Consider the following 16,771-nt stretch of genomic DNA (forward strand, 5'->3'; position numbering starts at 1 on the left):
TTTTAAAGAGAGAGGTCTATGTTTGAAGAGTTAATTACATGTTCATTCTTGATGAGAAACAGCACTCCCAATATGTCAGGTTTCCTTTTTTCAAAGTGGTGTTTGCAATCAATGTGCAAAGACATTCAAATTGCAAAACAAAACAATTGTTAGCTCATAGCTGAGCTTGTTCCAAGCCTGTAGATCATTATCAAGTTCAACAGTTTAGGACAAAGTTAACTGTCACTTGGCAAATACATTTTAATTAAGAAAAGCCAGCACTGATTGGTTAAATCAAAGCCAGTGGTACTGGAAAAAGCACAGGATAGAGTCATAGAGATGTACAGCATGGAAACAGACTCTTTGGTCCAACCCCTCCATGCCGACCAGATGTCCCAACCCAATCTAGTCCCACTTGCTAGTACCAGGCCCATATCCCTCCAAACCCTTCCTATTCATATACCAATCCAGATGCCTTTTAAATGTTGCAATTGTACCAGCCTCCACCACTTCCTCTGGCAGCTCATTGCATACACGTACCACCCTCTGCGTGGTCTCTTTTATATCTTTCCCCTCTCACCCTAAACCTATGCCCTCTAGTTCTGGACTCCCCGACCTCAGAGAAGAGACTTTGCCTATTTACTCTATCCATGCCCCTCAAATTTGTCAACCTCTATAAGGTCACCCCTCAGCCTCCAATGCTCCAGGGAAACCAGCCCCTTCCTGTTCCGCCTCTCCCTTTAACTCAAATCCTCCAACCCTGGCAACATCCTTTTAAATCTTTTCTGAACCCTTTCAAGAACAGGTCAGGCAGCATCCGAGGAGCAGGAAAATCGACAATTTGGGCAAATGCCCTTCATCAGAATTGGTTAAGGTCAGACCATGTTTAATTAGTTTGCTTGAATTTTCTTGATAAGTTAACTGTGTTGATGAGTGTACATGGACTTCCAAACAGCATTTGATAAAGTGCCACACAAAAGCAAAATTGAAAGCAAAGTTATAGTTCATGGGAAAAAAAAATGGACTGCAACACGGATAGTAAATTGGCCAAAAGACAAGATACAAGGTATAGCAGTGACCAGTTGATGTTTGGGCTTATGAAAAGTTTGAAGTGCCATTCACAAGGGTTTTCTGTTAGGAACCATGCTCTTCCTGAAATGTATCTTTTTGCAGAATACAGGGCACAATTCCAAAGTTTGGAAGTGATTAAACTACTCTACGATTAAAACAAAAATGGCTAGTTAACTTTCTAAAGTGACTCCACCAGCCGACTGGTGCACTGAACTACATCAAAAGGCTCCACAGCCACAGAAACAGGCTGCTGCAATAAACTGGTCCAAGCCACAGTGTCTGTGCTTCAAAATACCTTTGCCACCTGGCTTCATCGTACCCCATCAGCATATATTACCATTTCTGTCTCCCTCATTTTTTTACTCAACTTTCTCTTGATTATACTTGTGTTACTCAGGAGTTCCACATTCTCACTGCTCTTTAGAAACTACAGAAATTTACAGTAGCGGATTTGGTCCATTGTGTTTGTAACGGCCAACAAAGAACTATCTAGCTGAATCCCACTTCTGGATTTTAGTCCATAGCCTCGCAATTTACAACAAGTGTTCATTTAAGCACTTTACAAATACAATGAGCCTTTCACTATAACCCCTCCAGGTAATGAATTCCAGATGCCCACCACAGTTTTGGTGTAAATATTGCGCCTTAAATCCCTTTTCAATCTCCTCCTCCTTACTCACCATCTCAATATCCCTGCAGAGTTGATCTTCCCAATTTACTCTGTCTAGACTTTTGTAATTTGATGTACTTGAATCAATCTTCCTTCAATCTCCTCTGCCTAAGAAAAACTGATTCTATAGAGGCGTCTTTTGGATTTCTCTTTGATGATTTTATATTCACGGCCTTTAGGTTTACTTGATCAAAGGCTTTCATAACTTTAAAAGACGTGCATTCAGTTAGTCCTAATAGATTACATTGAATAAACATCATTATTAACATTCATACCTTAGAGTGTTGTGGAGTAGCAAATAAACATCCAATTTTATTTCCCATAGTCCCAAGTTCTGTGGTCATCTATCTTATAGTTATGGCTCCTTGTCATGGCCTGACCTGCAAGTGGAACTGTCTTCTTTATATTTACTACATCAATCATATCCATAATCTTAAAGACCATCTTCAGGTTGTCACTCAGTCATCTTTTTTCTAACATTCTCCAGTTTGAGGAATCCATACCCATCAGTATTTTATATTTCAATTAAATTCCACAACTTAAGGCACAGAGGCATAGTATCTCCCAAAATTCAATGAGACAAATAAACAATAAAAGGACATCAAATCTTGTCAGAAAAGTGCATAAATTACAATATAATTCAGAAACAATATCTGTGGAGCAACCAAGCATAATGGGTCCACAGTAAAAGCCTTTCTAAATGCTTACCCTATGTTCAAAAGCAGACTGAGTTTGCTGTCGATAGAGTGTTTTCAGCGGAACTCCATCTTTACCACCACTCCCACTTCCCATACCTAAGAGATCATCAGGCAGGTGCATTATAAGCATATTATAACAACGATCAGGTATCAAAATGAATCAGCACAGAAATAATTTTAAATATTCAACAATAGAAGAAGTGATTATCAAGAAAATTGACCAGATATCTATTTTGCTTCAAAGGATAAGGGACTTTCACCCAAGACATCAACTCATGTATCAGACTTGTCTATTCATTAGGGGGCCCTGTTAGCTGGATGTCTATCCTGCAATGCAGCGTGAGTGGGATCAATTCCCACACTGGCTGTTACCAGGAAGGACTGTCCTTCTCAACCTCTGGACTCGCTGAGGTGTGGTGACCCTCAGGTTAAACCACCAGCATTTGTCTCTCTGTAATGAAGGAGCTGTCCAATAGTCTGGTAAGATTTAGTGAGCTTTACTCTTTGATTTTTTTAATTTCAGCTTACTAATCATTGGAGAGGAATGTTTCTTTCATCTGACTACTCCTTCATTAACCAATTTTATTACCTCTATGTACTGTTCTCTGAAACGTTAAAACATGTACTCCAAGTACATACCTATTACACTGAAACCCTTCTGGTCCAAAACTAGGAAATCCAGACAAACTGTTACCTAAAATTATTTCCATTTGATCCCACAACTTTCAGATTAGGTACTTGTGACACTGCAACAGATCACTGGAAAATATGTTCAGACTGAGAGAAAAACCATTCATGTTGCTGTGCTCTGATTGTGAGTGGTGACTTCAAACGTTTTTGCATTTCTGCTCCTATGTATCTGTAGCATAGGATCCATAACCTGGTAATAGCAGGTATGTCAAAAGTCAGCTAGAGCAACTGATTATGCTGTGTGCACATGCGTGAAGGAGCGACTTGTGTGTAGTGGGGTGAGGCCAGTGAAGATAATGGGGGGAGGGGGAAAGAGAGCGACAGCGAGTAAGGGTGAGACTCGTAACTGCACAAGTGGAGGGGTTTGCACACTTGGGAAGTCAATACAAGCTACAGGGGATGCAGGCGAGAGTTGAGATGCAAGAGGAACTAATTACTGTGTAAATATGTTAAAATGGGATCAGACTGGAAAATAGTTTAAGAAACATTGGTGTAGAGGATATCCATTGGGTAGGAACCGGAGATAACAATTAAGCATCTTCAAATACATTCTATGAATGCATCGGAATTTACAAGCCTAGTTTTGGCATCTTTTGTAACTCAGGTGTCTATTTACATCTATATATTAATATTAATAAATATATTTTATATATATGACATATTTATATCTGGTTTACACACCAGCAGTTAGATATTTGAATTGTATGGATAATCAAACAAATTCTGAACATCAGAAACTTTTTCATTCCAAACATTTTAAATTGAACATTTACAGTGCACTTAAACAGCTCTACCTTTACAATGTTAGCTTGTGGCTGTTTTATAAGGATTTACATTCAATACGCAAGTGAAGTTGAGAGGCATATTCACACAAGATGTTATTGAGAAACTTCAAATGGCTCATGTTCAAACAACAAACTTACAATGCAACCTGTTAACTACACACTGTTTCTACGTGAACCGTGACCGATCTGTAAAAAGATTTGCATCTACTGGGTTTTCCTGAACTTAAGACATTAATAAACGGGACTGCTTATACAACTTTACACACATATCTACATCCTCCCCTTTGCCAGTGTTTCAGTATCACTGGCAGGGAGGAGCAATTACACTGTGCTAAGTTCATATGGGCAGCTTCTATTATAACCATAGAGATGGGAACTTAAATATACAAGTATGGACATTATGCAACTCTTCAAAATGAGAATTTGAGATTCCTTTTTAATTATCTCCCCAATCCCAATTTACCTGAAACTCAACTTGGTCCTAACTCTGAAATTTAATGGGAAATCTCATATTTTTAAAAATACGTTTGCTTTCGACTGTTACAGCTAGAAAACTTTTTCCTACTGAAATCATTTTCTTTAATAATCACTTTCTTGTAATTTTTAAACACTTTTATACAAAATTACTTTTCAAATTGTAATGACAGGAAAATCATGAAAAAGCCTTATATAAAAGTTGGTGTTAAAAGTTTTAGCTGTGCCTTTGATAAGGAAACAGTGCAGACTTACCAACCCTTCTGTATAGGCCTTTGGTTCACATAAGCTAATTTTCTTTAGGAGTAAACAATACATAGCAAAAATGCACACAATTTTGTAAATTTCTTTTTACAAGAGAAAAATGAGCTCATGCGAGGTTGTACTGAAGAAAGGACAATACAGAATTAAACACACTACTTAAAAATTATGTAACAAAACATAGTTTTAAGCAAATCAGCCTTAATTTGATCAGCAGGTAAGCATATAATGAAATTAACAATATTAACAAATGAATAAAGTAAGCATTGGACTGCAAACAGCAACCAGGACATTCAACAAGACAAATATTTAATGAACTATGCAATGAATGAATGAAGTGATTCCCAATAACTAATAGCCATGATTCAGTCTATTCCTAATTCAATTCCCCCATTTCATCTCCATTGGCAATTTTTATGATAGAAAATATTTCTCTAGGACAAATTTGTAGGCAATTTCTGAACTTGTGGGATACTAGCAACTGTTTAAGTGCAGAGCAAAAAAAACTTTAAATTTGCCATTTACAGAAATGTACATTAGTTTGATTTGTTTTTCTTAAATATGTTTTTACTTGCCAATTAATATCAAAACAATTTCAATCTTAGCATGCTTTCTTCCCCAATTCAGGTGCATTTTTCTGATTGTTTGCTTTCATATAAAATAAACAAAAACACTTTAGGCACTGAGCAAACAGGACTTCTGAAAAGTAGTTTATCTTGATTTTAATCAATCCTACCAGAGGCAGTTAGAAGCAACTCTTCATTGAAAGACACAGTTTTCCTCAGACAGACTGGACTCACATAGCCAGAATGAGGAGGAGTAAGGCTGTGCAGAGCCTCCGAGCGAAGGAGATGTGCACTTTTATGAAGTGGGGAACCGGAAAAGAGAGGAGGGGAGCTGGGAAAGAGGAAAATCCTAGGCCCCTCAGGGGAAGGTGCTGCTGGAGAAAGGTTGCAGAAAAAAAAGATGAAAAAGAAGTTGGAGGTTCAGAAGATCACGCACAGAAGATGAAGAAAACACTGCATGGAAAGTCATACAAAAGCAAAACAAATTAAATATACATTTGTCAAAATGAACACGTATACACAAACTCCACAAAGAACCAATGAAAACCTTCAGAGGCTGATTCAATCAATTTAAAAAAAACAAACACCTTTTGCATATTGACATAAAATGAAACACTTATAAAGGGCATTATACATTTTCAGTATGATTGAAAAGGTTTAATCCTTTGGGATTTTAAGTTAATTTTTTGGAACTTAGGTCTTTTGAAGAAAACATTTGCAAAAAAGGCTTCCTCACATTTCAGCCAAAATATTTTAAGCAAACCAAAACAATTTGGAACCAGTCAATTAAATCCTTAGACATCTGACCCTGACACAGATGATATTGTCCCCAGTGGGTGCATAAAATGAAGAATCTTACTGGAGTACATCTTTCTTAGTTTTGCTTTACCTATAAAGCCTTCCCAAAAGTACTTAAGAAATAATTCCTCAACCCAGATGCAACACACCTTCTGAAAGGAGAATAATTGTAATACCAAATGATTTATGCATTTAAAATCAAAAACCCATGTTCAGTTATACTGTCTATAGCACTGGACAAGCTTTTCTTTTTGAAGATGCTTCCATAAACAAGTTTGCAACTTAGCTAAAAGGATGTGAATATTAAATTCACAAACTACCACAGCTTAGAGACATTCCATATACACTTAAATCAAAGCAGACTATTTTAAACTTCAGCACAAGAAGAAGAAAAAGGTACAGAGCAAATTTGGCTCATCCCATTTCCTGGCTTCCTTTAAAAAGTGTCTTTTATAAATGGGGGAAAAAATGGCTATTCCTAAAAACTGTCCATATTTTGCAGTTAAAGTAACAGCAAAACTGTCAGCATTTGCCCCCATTAAGTGCCAGAGATTCCCGGATTTTTTACAATGTGTATGTTAAACTTCCAACAAATGGAAATCTTTAGAGTGCACCAACTTGTATGATTTGCAGCTTAGCTTTGGTTGAAAGCTTAAAAAGGTCAGCTTGTTGAATTGGATGTAACTGGGCATATAACAGTTTTTCAAGTTTATAGTTGTTACTGAACAACCTTTCTACACCTACAAAAACCTAATTTTATATTTGTGGAATGCCAAAAGTCTCTTATTTTAAAAAAAATATTTTATTCAAGATATTTTATTATTTTAAAAACTAACTCATAGTTCTTCAAGTGAGGAGAGGTGAGAAAATCAGTTGATTGTACGCTCATTGACGCAGTAGATATTAACAATGCAGCATTCTTTAAAAAAGATTGTTCATCTGTGGCCTTGACATGCACATTCTGAGTCCAGTTTGCAAAGTCTAAAAAAATTACATCACAGGGTGTGGGGATCACTGACCAGGCAGCACTTGATACCCATCCCAAACTCCCTTGAGAAGGTGATAGTGAATTGCTGCAGTCTGTGGTGTTGGAACATCCACTATTAGGAAAGGAGCTTCTGGATTTTGACTAGCAGCTGGAAAACATTTCCACTCAACTAATGCTAAAAAAGCAACCTGAGAATTTAGAAAGAGTAAGACGATCACAAAAGGTGGAGGGTTAGAACTACATACATGTGGAAACCAATGCTATATTTATAGGGAGCCAAGATTAGATCCCTCGGGGATAAAGAGTTAACAACATTGTATCAGGAGCAGAGAGGCCATTGCAGTGACTATGGCTGGACATTTGTTACTACCTGATAGGAGATAAATGTTTAGGGCCTGGGGAAAGGCATAGGAGGAGGTAAATAGACAAGTGCTACACAGCAAAATGCTAGGTAAGGGTAACTGGAGGTTTGATTAATGAAATAATGGACAGGTCTTCCCCAAGAAGGGGATCAATTCCTCCAGAAAAACAAAAGGGCTCAGAAATATTAAAATGACTCAGCGATGCGAGTCTTGAAGACAATAATGGTGATCTAATATATATTAAAAGCTGGTCAGGGAATAACCGGTAACTGTGAAACAAGTAGGAGACGGACTTGTCCCTGTGCTTTACTGTTCTCGGTTTATGTTTGGTACAGGCTTCCAGAACTTGAATTTTCACATTAGACCTCCATTTTCAGGCTTCTGTACTCCTGCTTCAATGTCTAGCCTTTATAAGTCTTAGGTGGTGGCCTATTTCTTTTCAAGTGTTCTTCTGTTAGCCTTTAACAATGACCTGCTTTTCACCGGAGTAGGTTACAGTTCACAAAATTGGGTGGTCATTTTTTTTGGCAGATTGTATTTAATTCCTTGTTCCTTCTCAAAATGCTTTTGATTTTCAGTATATTAACCAAAACATGGGTCTGTCATTGCCCTTTACAGCAAAGTCTTGCCAACCATTTTTAAAAAAATTCTTCTGTTTCTAAACCTAGGAGTGTAACAAAGTAGTCTAGAGGAAGAGCTTTATACAAAAAAAAATGGATGAAACTACTGCCCAAGTTTCTCTAGTAAGACGAAGAATAAAAATTAGCATCTTCAAAAGCTAAAGAAAAATCCAACTGTTTCAGTTTTTGCTTTTGTCCTTAAGAAAATTATAATAATCTAACATGTTGTTTACAGTCAAATGTGTATTTTAGTAGATTCATGGTGTCCGTACCTGCATCCATGATCTTAGCTAAGTGCAATAATTCTAGCACTCCATCAGTCAAAACAATCTTGGGTATCTTTTGAACTGCCACCTGAACACTGTTGACCATGATGAAAACATTTTTACTCTTTAAAGCACATATATCTGGATAGAACAGGATGGACACACAACGAGAATCTATAATTCAAATATTTAGGTATCTGTAAGCCAAATTACTGTCAACTCAAGGTGAAAATTAAGGGGGCTGAAAAGTGATTTAAATCTAAACAGAGCATCCAATTCCATCATTATTTTCTCAAAGACCGACATTAGCTCAGCTTGTGTATCTTAAAAGTGTCCAGCTACAATAAATAAATTTCCACAGCATCTGAATTCATTCATTGTGATTCAAAAGACTTAACAAAAATAGTTCCTCATCCAATTCAGTTTGCTGCTCTCTAGTTCAATGAGAGGAATAAGGTTTAGACAAACAGAATGAGGTGCTTCAAGTGCAAAGAAACATAAATTTACAACAAAAAAAAGAAGCGGGGTGGAGGTGCCTTACCAGTTTTAGGTGTCAAACTCAAATCTGTGTCAGAAGAGGAGGACTGTCGACTGTAGGACTTGGAAGGTGAAAAGGAATAGGTTTGATTTTTCAGTGGGGTGGAGGGTCCAGATGAATGAGTAACAGGGTTGGGATCTTCACTGAAGGGAACCCTGCCAGAAGAAGCGGGAAACACATTCAGTAACCCTGTGCTAAGGATCTAAGCAATGATGGAATGATCCAAATACAGGGGAGACAGCAGTTGCTTCTATGTGTAAGCGGGGGACGACGCCAAAAGGCAAAGAACCGCCGTCCATACACTGGGGAAACATATGGCTACCCAGGTTTGTACATTACACACAAGAAACAGGTTAGAAATTCTGGAGCACAAATCAAACCATGTACTAGAAACCTGAGCGAGATGATTGTGTAAATAAAGCAGCATGAAATATGACTTTAAAAATACACAACGCATTTTAACTAGGTAACAAAAGAAAGCTCGAGAATGTGGAACTGAAACTCATGTTTCCTTATTCCGGAACACCAAAACAGTGCATCACAGCTAAAAATGAAAACAAAAAAAGATTCGTTAAGTAAAGCTTCTGCAGGTTATACTCAAGGTATTGGAAACCAGAACTTCCTCTGGTACTTTATTTTTAGAAATGCTACGCTAAAATCTACTTAAAAATTTGATCAATTCTTAGTTCCAGAAGCTGGACACCAGTTACACTAAGAAGGGGTTGAGGATTTAGGATACCTTCCTACACTACCTGCCTGACATTACTCACTGAACCTTTCTGCCTGTGGCCCGGCTATCCCCATCTCCTCAGCCTGTGCAGTCTCATACCAGTGTAGATGAGTGTAGGAACAGATACAGAGAAGTTCTGAGTTAGTCTCGAGCCCGTAGCAGTGTGAATTGGGCTGTTGTGAGTCGAACGGCATCCGTGGCTTGGCTGATGCACCAAAGGAGACCTGACAGAGAGAAGCAGGAGCCAGGAGAAAAAATACACACGGTAGAACTGTCAATGTTTTTTAAAAAAACAAATGTGAGGGAGTCAAGGTATAAAGCAAGCATCTTCACTTTTTGGTATAATATACAAGTAGGATTACCAGAAACCATGAAGTACTCAATAGGAAATATCTGCAGACACAACCAACATGCACGTATTAGAGCCGTTTAAAGGTGACATGAGAAGCTGGGGAGGTAGACAGTAAAACTCAAGGTTAACACACATTTAAATGAGTTTTAAGATGACAAATTGATTTTTAGTTTATTACACTCAAAAGCTTGAAGATTTCAAATGCTTTAAAGTATTTTACACGATAGAATTTTCCAGCTTTCTCAAATTAGCCATGCAAACATTAGCATTGCATGAAAATAAAGACACTGTCACAGTAAAAACAATTCAGAGTTTTAGAGGGATGGGATTTTAAGAACTGTATTCCATGGGAGCAAATTAACAAAGTTTATTCCCTTTTTTGATGACATTTTGTTAACATGCCTCTCCTCAAGTCTTTCACTTGATGAAAGAACGATGTGGGCAAGTAACTTATCTGTTTCCTTGGCCAATATTGCTGAGATAGCTGTTATGGCATATGCCAGAAAAAACATCACTGGCACATCCTCTCAGTCAAAGTACCAAATACCAATTAAAACACCTCCAATTTGTTGGCAGCATTCAAAAAGGTGAATTGATCTATAATTGCAAAAGACATTATTCAGAATAAATCAAAATGAAAGGGTGCTATTTCATCTTTTAAAATTAAGAACTTATAAAATGAGACACACACTGAAAATACTTGGAAAATAACTTGCTCTTTCCAATTTATTTTTAATAATTTTTTCTACTAGTTTGAACACTTTCACATTAATTTATATAACTGACATTCAGTGAATACTGATGAAAGCAGGGCTGCTCTGTACCTTAACTCTACATCCCTACTTTTGCTCAAGATCCTTAAACAACTGTGGATACCTATAAATCCTACAAAACTATAAATGTCAGATTTAAAATTTACAACTGATCTAGTATCAATTGTCATTTACCAAAGGGAATTCCAAGGCCCGGTTCTAATTTTTAAACTATATGTAACCTAGTTCTAGACTTCCCAGTCATCAGGAAAAGTATTTCTGTTGAAACTGTCCGTGTCCCCTAACGTCTTGAGTGAAACCCTGGGGTCTAGGTATCATTTTGGTAAAATTACCGCATACTCTCTCCAATTGTTTAATTAATTTGCATTTTAGGTTTCCTTTTGACTTATCAGATGATTATTTACGCAAACTTTATCACTGGAGGTTACTATCCCATTCACTATTCAACTAGTCAAGCATGGAAATGTAATATTTCAATGGATATTTGCATTCATGGTCTGATGCAAGTTCAGCAATGGATACTGTACCAGCTACAGTCTGCTGCTATTTATTATCTTCAACCAAGCTACATCCATTGGGATATTCTAAGGTCAGGAAAGCTGCATGACAAATGCAGACCATTATTTTTCTATGATTTACTTAGTGGGTATTGCATATGGGACTTTATTTCAGGAACATTCATAAACAGTGCATTTTGTTAAAATGGTTCAAGTATGGGCAATTGATGCACAAAGTTCAAGGCCATTGTCAATTCAGCTTTGGAACAGTGATTTGAACCATTCAAGATAATCTTTATTCCCTATCAGATGTAAACATATTTGTTCCATTAACCAAATGAGCGACTAAATTCAAAAGCTACCAATTTCTTTTTTTTTTAGAAACAATGAACCTCCTGATAGAAGTATTACTTTTGATAGTTGATTTCATGACAGTAACGTTTCAGGTTCTCTTTAGATATTTTCACAATAAACCAAGGTGCTGCTTAAGAAAAACGGAGTGCATAAATCTCGAGCCAGCTTTAATCCCTTGAGAACAATTAGAGGTAGGACAAAAAGCATAATAGGAGTTGGTGCTTCTTTCAGTTTGAAGAAAACCATTTCATACCCACCAAGGTCTGGTGCTTTTTTAAAGCTGGAAACAGGGGAACTATTATGCAATAAAGGAATAATAATGCTCCCAAATAATGAAATTTCTCAATTTAGCAATACACAGTAGCAGGCTTTCATAAAACCTTAGTGTGCAAATCACATCTTCACATGCACGTATACATTATTGCTACTTAAATACACAAGGTTTGTGCAAACAATTGAACGCATGAAGGCATAGCTTCTGATACTCGATACATGTCTACAATTTGCATCAAATTAAACAATATTCAAAGGTTTCAAGATCAGAGTTTAAAGATCAGACATATTTTTAGTTACTCTTTTTGAGTGCTGCTCAACAACCACATAAAATAGGAGGTGCTATTAACTCACATCAAGGAGCATGGAAATTAATAAAAGGCAATGTAGCAGTGCTTCCTGAAAAGAAAAGGAAAGCTCAAAAGGGAAAAAACACAACACTAAGTTTCCAACAGAGAAACAGGTCACTCAAGCCAATTGGTCGATTCCTATCTTCTGTCCTTTGCACTTAACTTCATCTCACTCTTGCAACATGTCCTTGAACTCTAGTATCAGGAATAAGGGTGACAAACTCAAAGCATTGATCAGTAGTTGGAACTATAATGTTGGTTGGGGCTAATACGGAGACTTGGATATCACATGGGCAGGAATTATTGTTGGATGTACCAGAATTTAGATGTTTCAATGCAGGGGATTGGGAGGAAGGGGGGGGGGGGGTGTTGGGAGTAAATGTGGTGGTTGAGTGGCATTGTCAATCAGGGATAGTATCACAGCTGCTGAAAGAGAGATCATCAAGGAGGGTTTGTCTACTGAGTCAATATGGGTGGAAGTCAGAAACGGAAAAGGAGCCGTAACTTTATTGGGGGTTTTCTACAGGGGTCCCAATAGCAACAGAAACAGGGGAGCAGATTGGGAGGCAGATTTTGGAAATGTGCAGAAGTAACAGGGTTGTTGCCATGGGTGACTTTAACTTCCTTAATATTGATTGGAACCTACCTGGTTAAAAGAGTTTGGATGGAGCAGTTTTTGTCAGGTGCGTCTGGGAAGAGTTCCTGACGCAATATGTCGATAAGCCAACTTGAGGAGAGGCCATATTGGATTTGGCACTTGGCAATGATCCAGGCCAGGTGTCAAATCTCTCAGTGGAGAGCATTTTGGTGACAGTGATCACAACTCAATGACCTTTACATGGAGGGGGATAGGAGCAGACGACATGGGAAATTATTTAACTGGGGGAAGGGATATTACAATGCTATTAGGCAGTAACTAGGGTACCTAGATTGGGAATAGATGTTCTCAGGGAAATGCACAACAGAAATGTGGAGGTTATTTAGGAAGCACCTGCTGATAATGCTGGACAGATTTGTCTCACTGAGGCAAGGAAAGGATGGTAGGGTGAAGGTACCTTGGGTGACAAGGGACGTGGAACATCTAGTCAAGAGGAAGAACGAAGCTTACTTAAGGTTGTGGAGGCAAGGATCAGACAGGGCTCTAGAGGATTACAAGGTAGCCAGGAAGGAACTGAAGAATGGACTTAGGAGAACCAGAAGGCAGCATGAAAAAGCTTTAGCAGGTAGGATTAAAGGAAAACCCTAAGGCACTCTACACCTATGTGAGGAACAAGATGATGGCCAGAATGAGAGTAGGGCCAATCAGGGATAGGGGAGGGAACTTGCGCCTGCAGTCAGATGAAGTAGGGGAGGTCCTTAATGAATACTTTACTTCAGTATTCACTACTAAAGGAGGCCTTTAGGTTTCTGAGGACAGTGTGAAACAGACTGATATGCTAGAACAGGTTGATGTTAGGAAGGAGGGTGTGCTGAAAATTTTGAAAGAAATAAGGATAGATAAATCCCCTGATCCAGGTTACTACAAGATGCGAGAGAATGCACCTGTGGGGGATGATCTTTGCATCCTCACTATCCACTGGAGTAGTGCTAAAGGACTGGAGGGTGGAAAATGTTCTTCCCTTGTTCAAGAAAGGGAATAGGGATAATCCTGCAAATAACAGACCAGTCTTACATCAGTGGTGGGCAAAGTACTGGAGAGGATTTTGAGAGACAGGATTTAATGATTATTTGGAGAATCATGGTTTGATTTAGAGATAGCATGGCTTTGAGGAGTGCAGGCTATACCTCACACACCTGACTGAACAGAGAATTGGTTGTTCCAGAGACATTCATATCGATTATATGGCAACACATTCAATGTGCTCATTTACTTCTGCGTAACAAATTTAAAATTCCTGCTGCATTTCCTGACAGAGAGATAGCTCACGAGAGCAACACACACACAAACACACACACGAGGAGAGAGACAGTCAGACGGACAAACAGGAGGGGGAAGCAAGCAAGGGAGTGCACGAGGGAGACACAGACAGATAAACTGGAGTGGTGGGGGTGGGTGGAGAAGGGAGACAGGGAGGGGGACAAACGAGACACACACACGCACACACACACATGCTAGGGGGTTGTGGCAGAGCGGTGGAGGGACAGGTCAGAGTGAGTGAGTGGGGAGTAGACAGACAGATAGGGGATGGAGCTGGGGCGGGAGAATTTCAGTGCTCCGGGCACAGGGTCAAATATCCAGTTTGTCCCCAGACCCTGATCAGGGATAGTGACGGAGCAAGATTGAAGCAAGCGGGAAAGTACCCCACATATTGAAAAATGTAGCCAAATTCTGGCCTCATGAGAAAGTGAATAGTGGTGGTGGAAACCAGTTGGAAAAACCAAACACGTTCAAATTTCGTAATGTGTCAGCTGTAGTCGCCGTCTTTTGAACACCCTGTGCCTCTGGATCAATCAAACTGCTATAAGGAAGGATATTATTAAATTGGAAAGGGTGCAGAAAGGTTTTACAAGGATATTGTCAGGAGAGACTGGAGGGTTTTAGTTATAAGGGAGAGGCTGGATAGGATCGAACATTTTTTTACCTGGAGCATAGAAAGTTGAGGGGTGACCTAATAGAGATTTATAAAATCACAAGAGACATAAATCAGGTGACTAGCAAAGGTCTTTTACCTCAGGTGGGAGTTCAAAACTAGAGGACATAATTTTAAGGTGAGGGGGAAAGGATTAAAAAAAGGGACACAAGGGGCAACTTTTTCCACAGAGGAATGTATGGAACGAACTGTCAGAGGAAATGGAGGATGCAGGTACATTTACAACATTTAAAAGATATTTGGACAGGTATATGAATAGGAAAGGTTTCATGAGTTGAAAATGTTTTGAGACAAATGGGGACCAGTCCAATTTAGGAAACGTGGTCGGCATGGAAGAGTTGGGCTGAAGGGTCTGTTTCCATGATGTATGACTCTATGACTACTCCTAATAGCAGATTTACCCTGTCTGTAGAATTAATAGGAAAACCCATTCTTATCCTGGCAACTCCTAACTTTTGAGAGAACTGGAATTTTATGCTTGCCAGAGGCATAACCCTAATCACAAGAAATCACTTCACTGTTCTTTATCTCAGGTAGTTTGAGATGAGCTGCTAAGCTGCTCAGAATGCACAAACTATACTAAAACAAACATAACCAACGTACAGGTAACTCCTTACTTTCAGCCACTGGCATCACTGGGGGCAGCTCTGAAGAGAAAGTAGCCTGGATCTGTCTGGCAGGTTGAAGGATGTGCATTTTTTTAAAAAACAGATTAAAGGAAATATGTCTGTGGGCACATGTGCACAGAAATTAGGAGCACACTTGGAAGTTACAATATTGATGTTCCTTCTCTTGAAAAAGAATCCTGGTCAAATAAGAACATATTCTGATCAAGATGATATCAAGAATTCATGAATTTCAGCAGGGTAATCAGATGCCTCGAGCAACTTTGTAGGTGCTCTAAAAGGCCTCAGTTCAGATAACACCAAATGAACCTGGCACTGACCTTGGCCTTGCACTGACATTGCAGTTCGACTCAAATCAACACTGAATTTTTACAAAGCTGCCAAAGGAGAATTTTGGAGAGTGGCTGAAAACATTTCAAATGAACGTATAAGAAAGTACATGACAGAAGAACCAACGGCAGATAGCTCACTTTTGAACTTCCTGAAGGATGTTTGTGGATCATTGTTGTTGTTGCCTCATCCAAGATATTGCAAATAGCATGCATTAACATCAGTTGTGAAGTTGAGATGCTAATTCAAGTAGTTTGAGGGTTCTAATTAGTCCTAAATTTATTACATTTTGATTAACTCTCATTTCTGATCAGCAGTAAGATTTCCAGATTTCCCTGACTGTTAAAAGTTGAAATTGTTCAGTTTAATCTTCCATTAATCCAGCTCTTTAAAAAGACCATTATCTTGACACAGCCTCCGCCTCTGGGAGATTTTTCCAGCATATTTCTCCTACTTTTTGGCATGAGAAAAAGGAACAACTCATTTTCTGATACTAATCCTTCATTCATCCCTAATATGCACAACCCTCACTCAAATTATCTTGTTCTCTTCCTTTTATCCAAAAGGATAACATTGTTCTGAGTTTCTCTGTAACCATCGTCCATTTTTCAGAGAAATTTGTGCAGCTACACACAAATGGGATATTCCAATGGCCAGGTCTTCCAAACACTCATTCAGACGTTTCCACTTACTAAATTAACAGGCCTTGAACAACAAGAAAAGGTTGTGGGCGTCTGTCACTCGGATGTATTTACAATAACTTTCACACATTTCCAAACCAAATGCCAGTACTTGCTGATTAGACACTGGGCTGAGACAGCTGTTTTTTTTTTGAAGTCGTTTCCAATAAGAACAACTTCATATTTTCTTTTCTCACCACACACACTCACACGCCAACTTTTTGTCCACTTACCTAATGTCACTGAACTGTTTTGTTTCCTCTCATAACTTGCCTTCCTCCCTATTTTTGAGAGTCTGCAAATTTAGCTATAGTACATCTGCTTCCTTCGTTCAAGTCATTGATTTCTGTTGCAATCCAGGACTGATTTCTGTGGAATTCCATTGGTTACTGGCTGCAAACTCCTTTTCTCCACTTGGCGTCTCCGACCCATTAGTCGATTTTCTATCC

The 16,771-nt window shown here is 38.6% G+C and overlaps 1 protein-coding gene across 12 annotated transcripts in view; it reads right to left on the reverse strand.

Annotated features, from left to right (window-relative positions):
• The window catches only part of c2cd5 (C2 calcium dependent domain containing 5), a 126,551-nt gene that overhangs the window by 76,228 nt on the left and 33,552 nt on the right, over positions 1-16,771 (reverse strand). For 8 of the 12 annotated variants that reach the window (XR_011955273.1, XM_072562276.1, XM_072562284.1 and 5 more), the window contains exons 8-9: positions 8,770-8,921; positions 2,429-2,514 (exon numbers count right to left, since the gene is read on the reverse strand). Coding sequence is in view for 11 of the 12 variants with exons in the window: in XM_072562276.1 (XP_072418377.1) it covers positions 2,429-2,514; positions 8,770-8,921 (238 nt within the window). In the remaining variant the exon portion in view is untranslated. Of the gene's footprint in view, positions 1-2,428; positions 2,515-5,364; positions 5,566-8,769; positions 8,922-9,595; positions 9,721-16,771 lie in introns of all 12 variants that reach the window. The other 4 variants (XM_072562278.1, XM_072562283.1, XM_072562274.1 and 1 more) reach the window with 2 other exon arrangements.

This window comes from Chiloscyllium punctatum, chromosome 44, assembly GCF_047496795.1.
Source record: "Chiloscyllium punctatum isolate Juve2018m chromosome 44, sChiPun1.3, whole genome shotgun sequence".
Classification (NCBI taxonomy): Eukaryota; Metazoa; Chordata; class Chondrichthyes; order Orectolobiformes; family Hemiscylliidae; genus Chiloscyllium; species Chiloscyllium punctatum.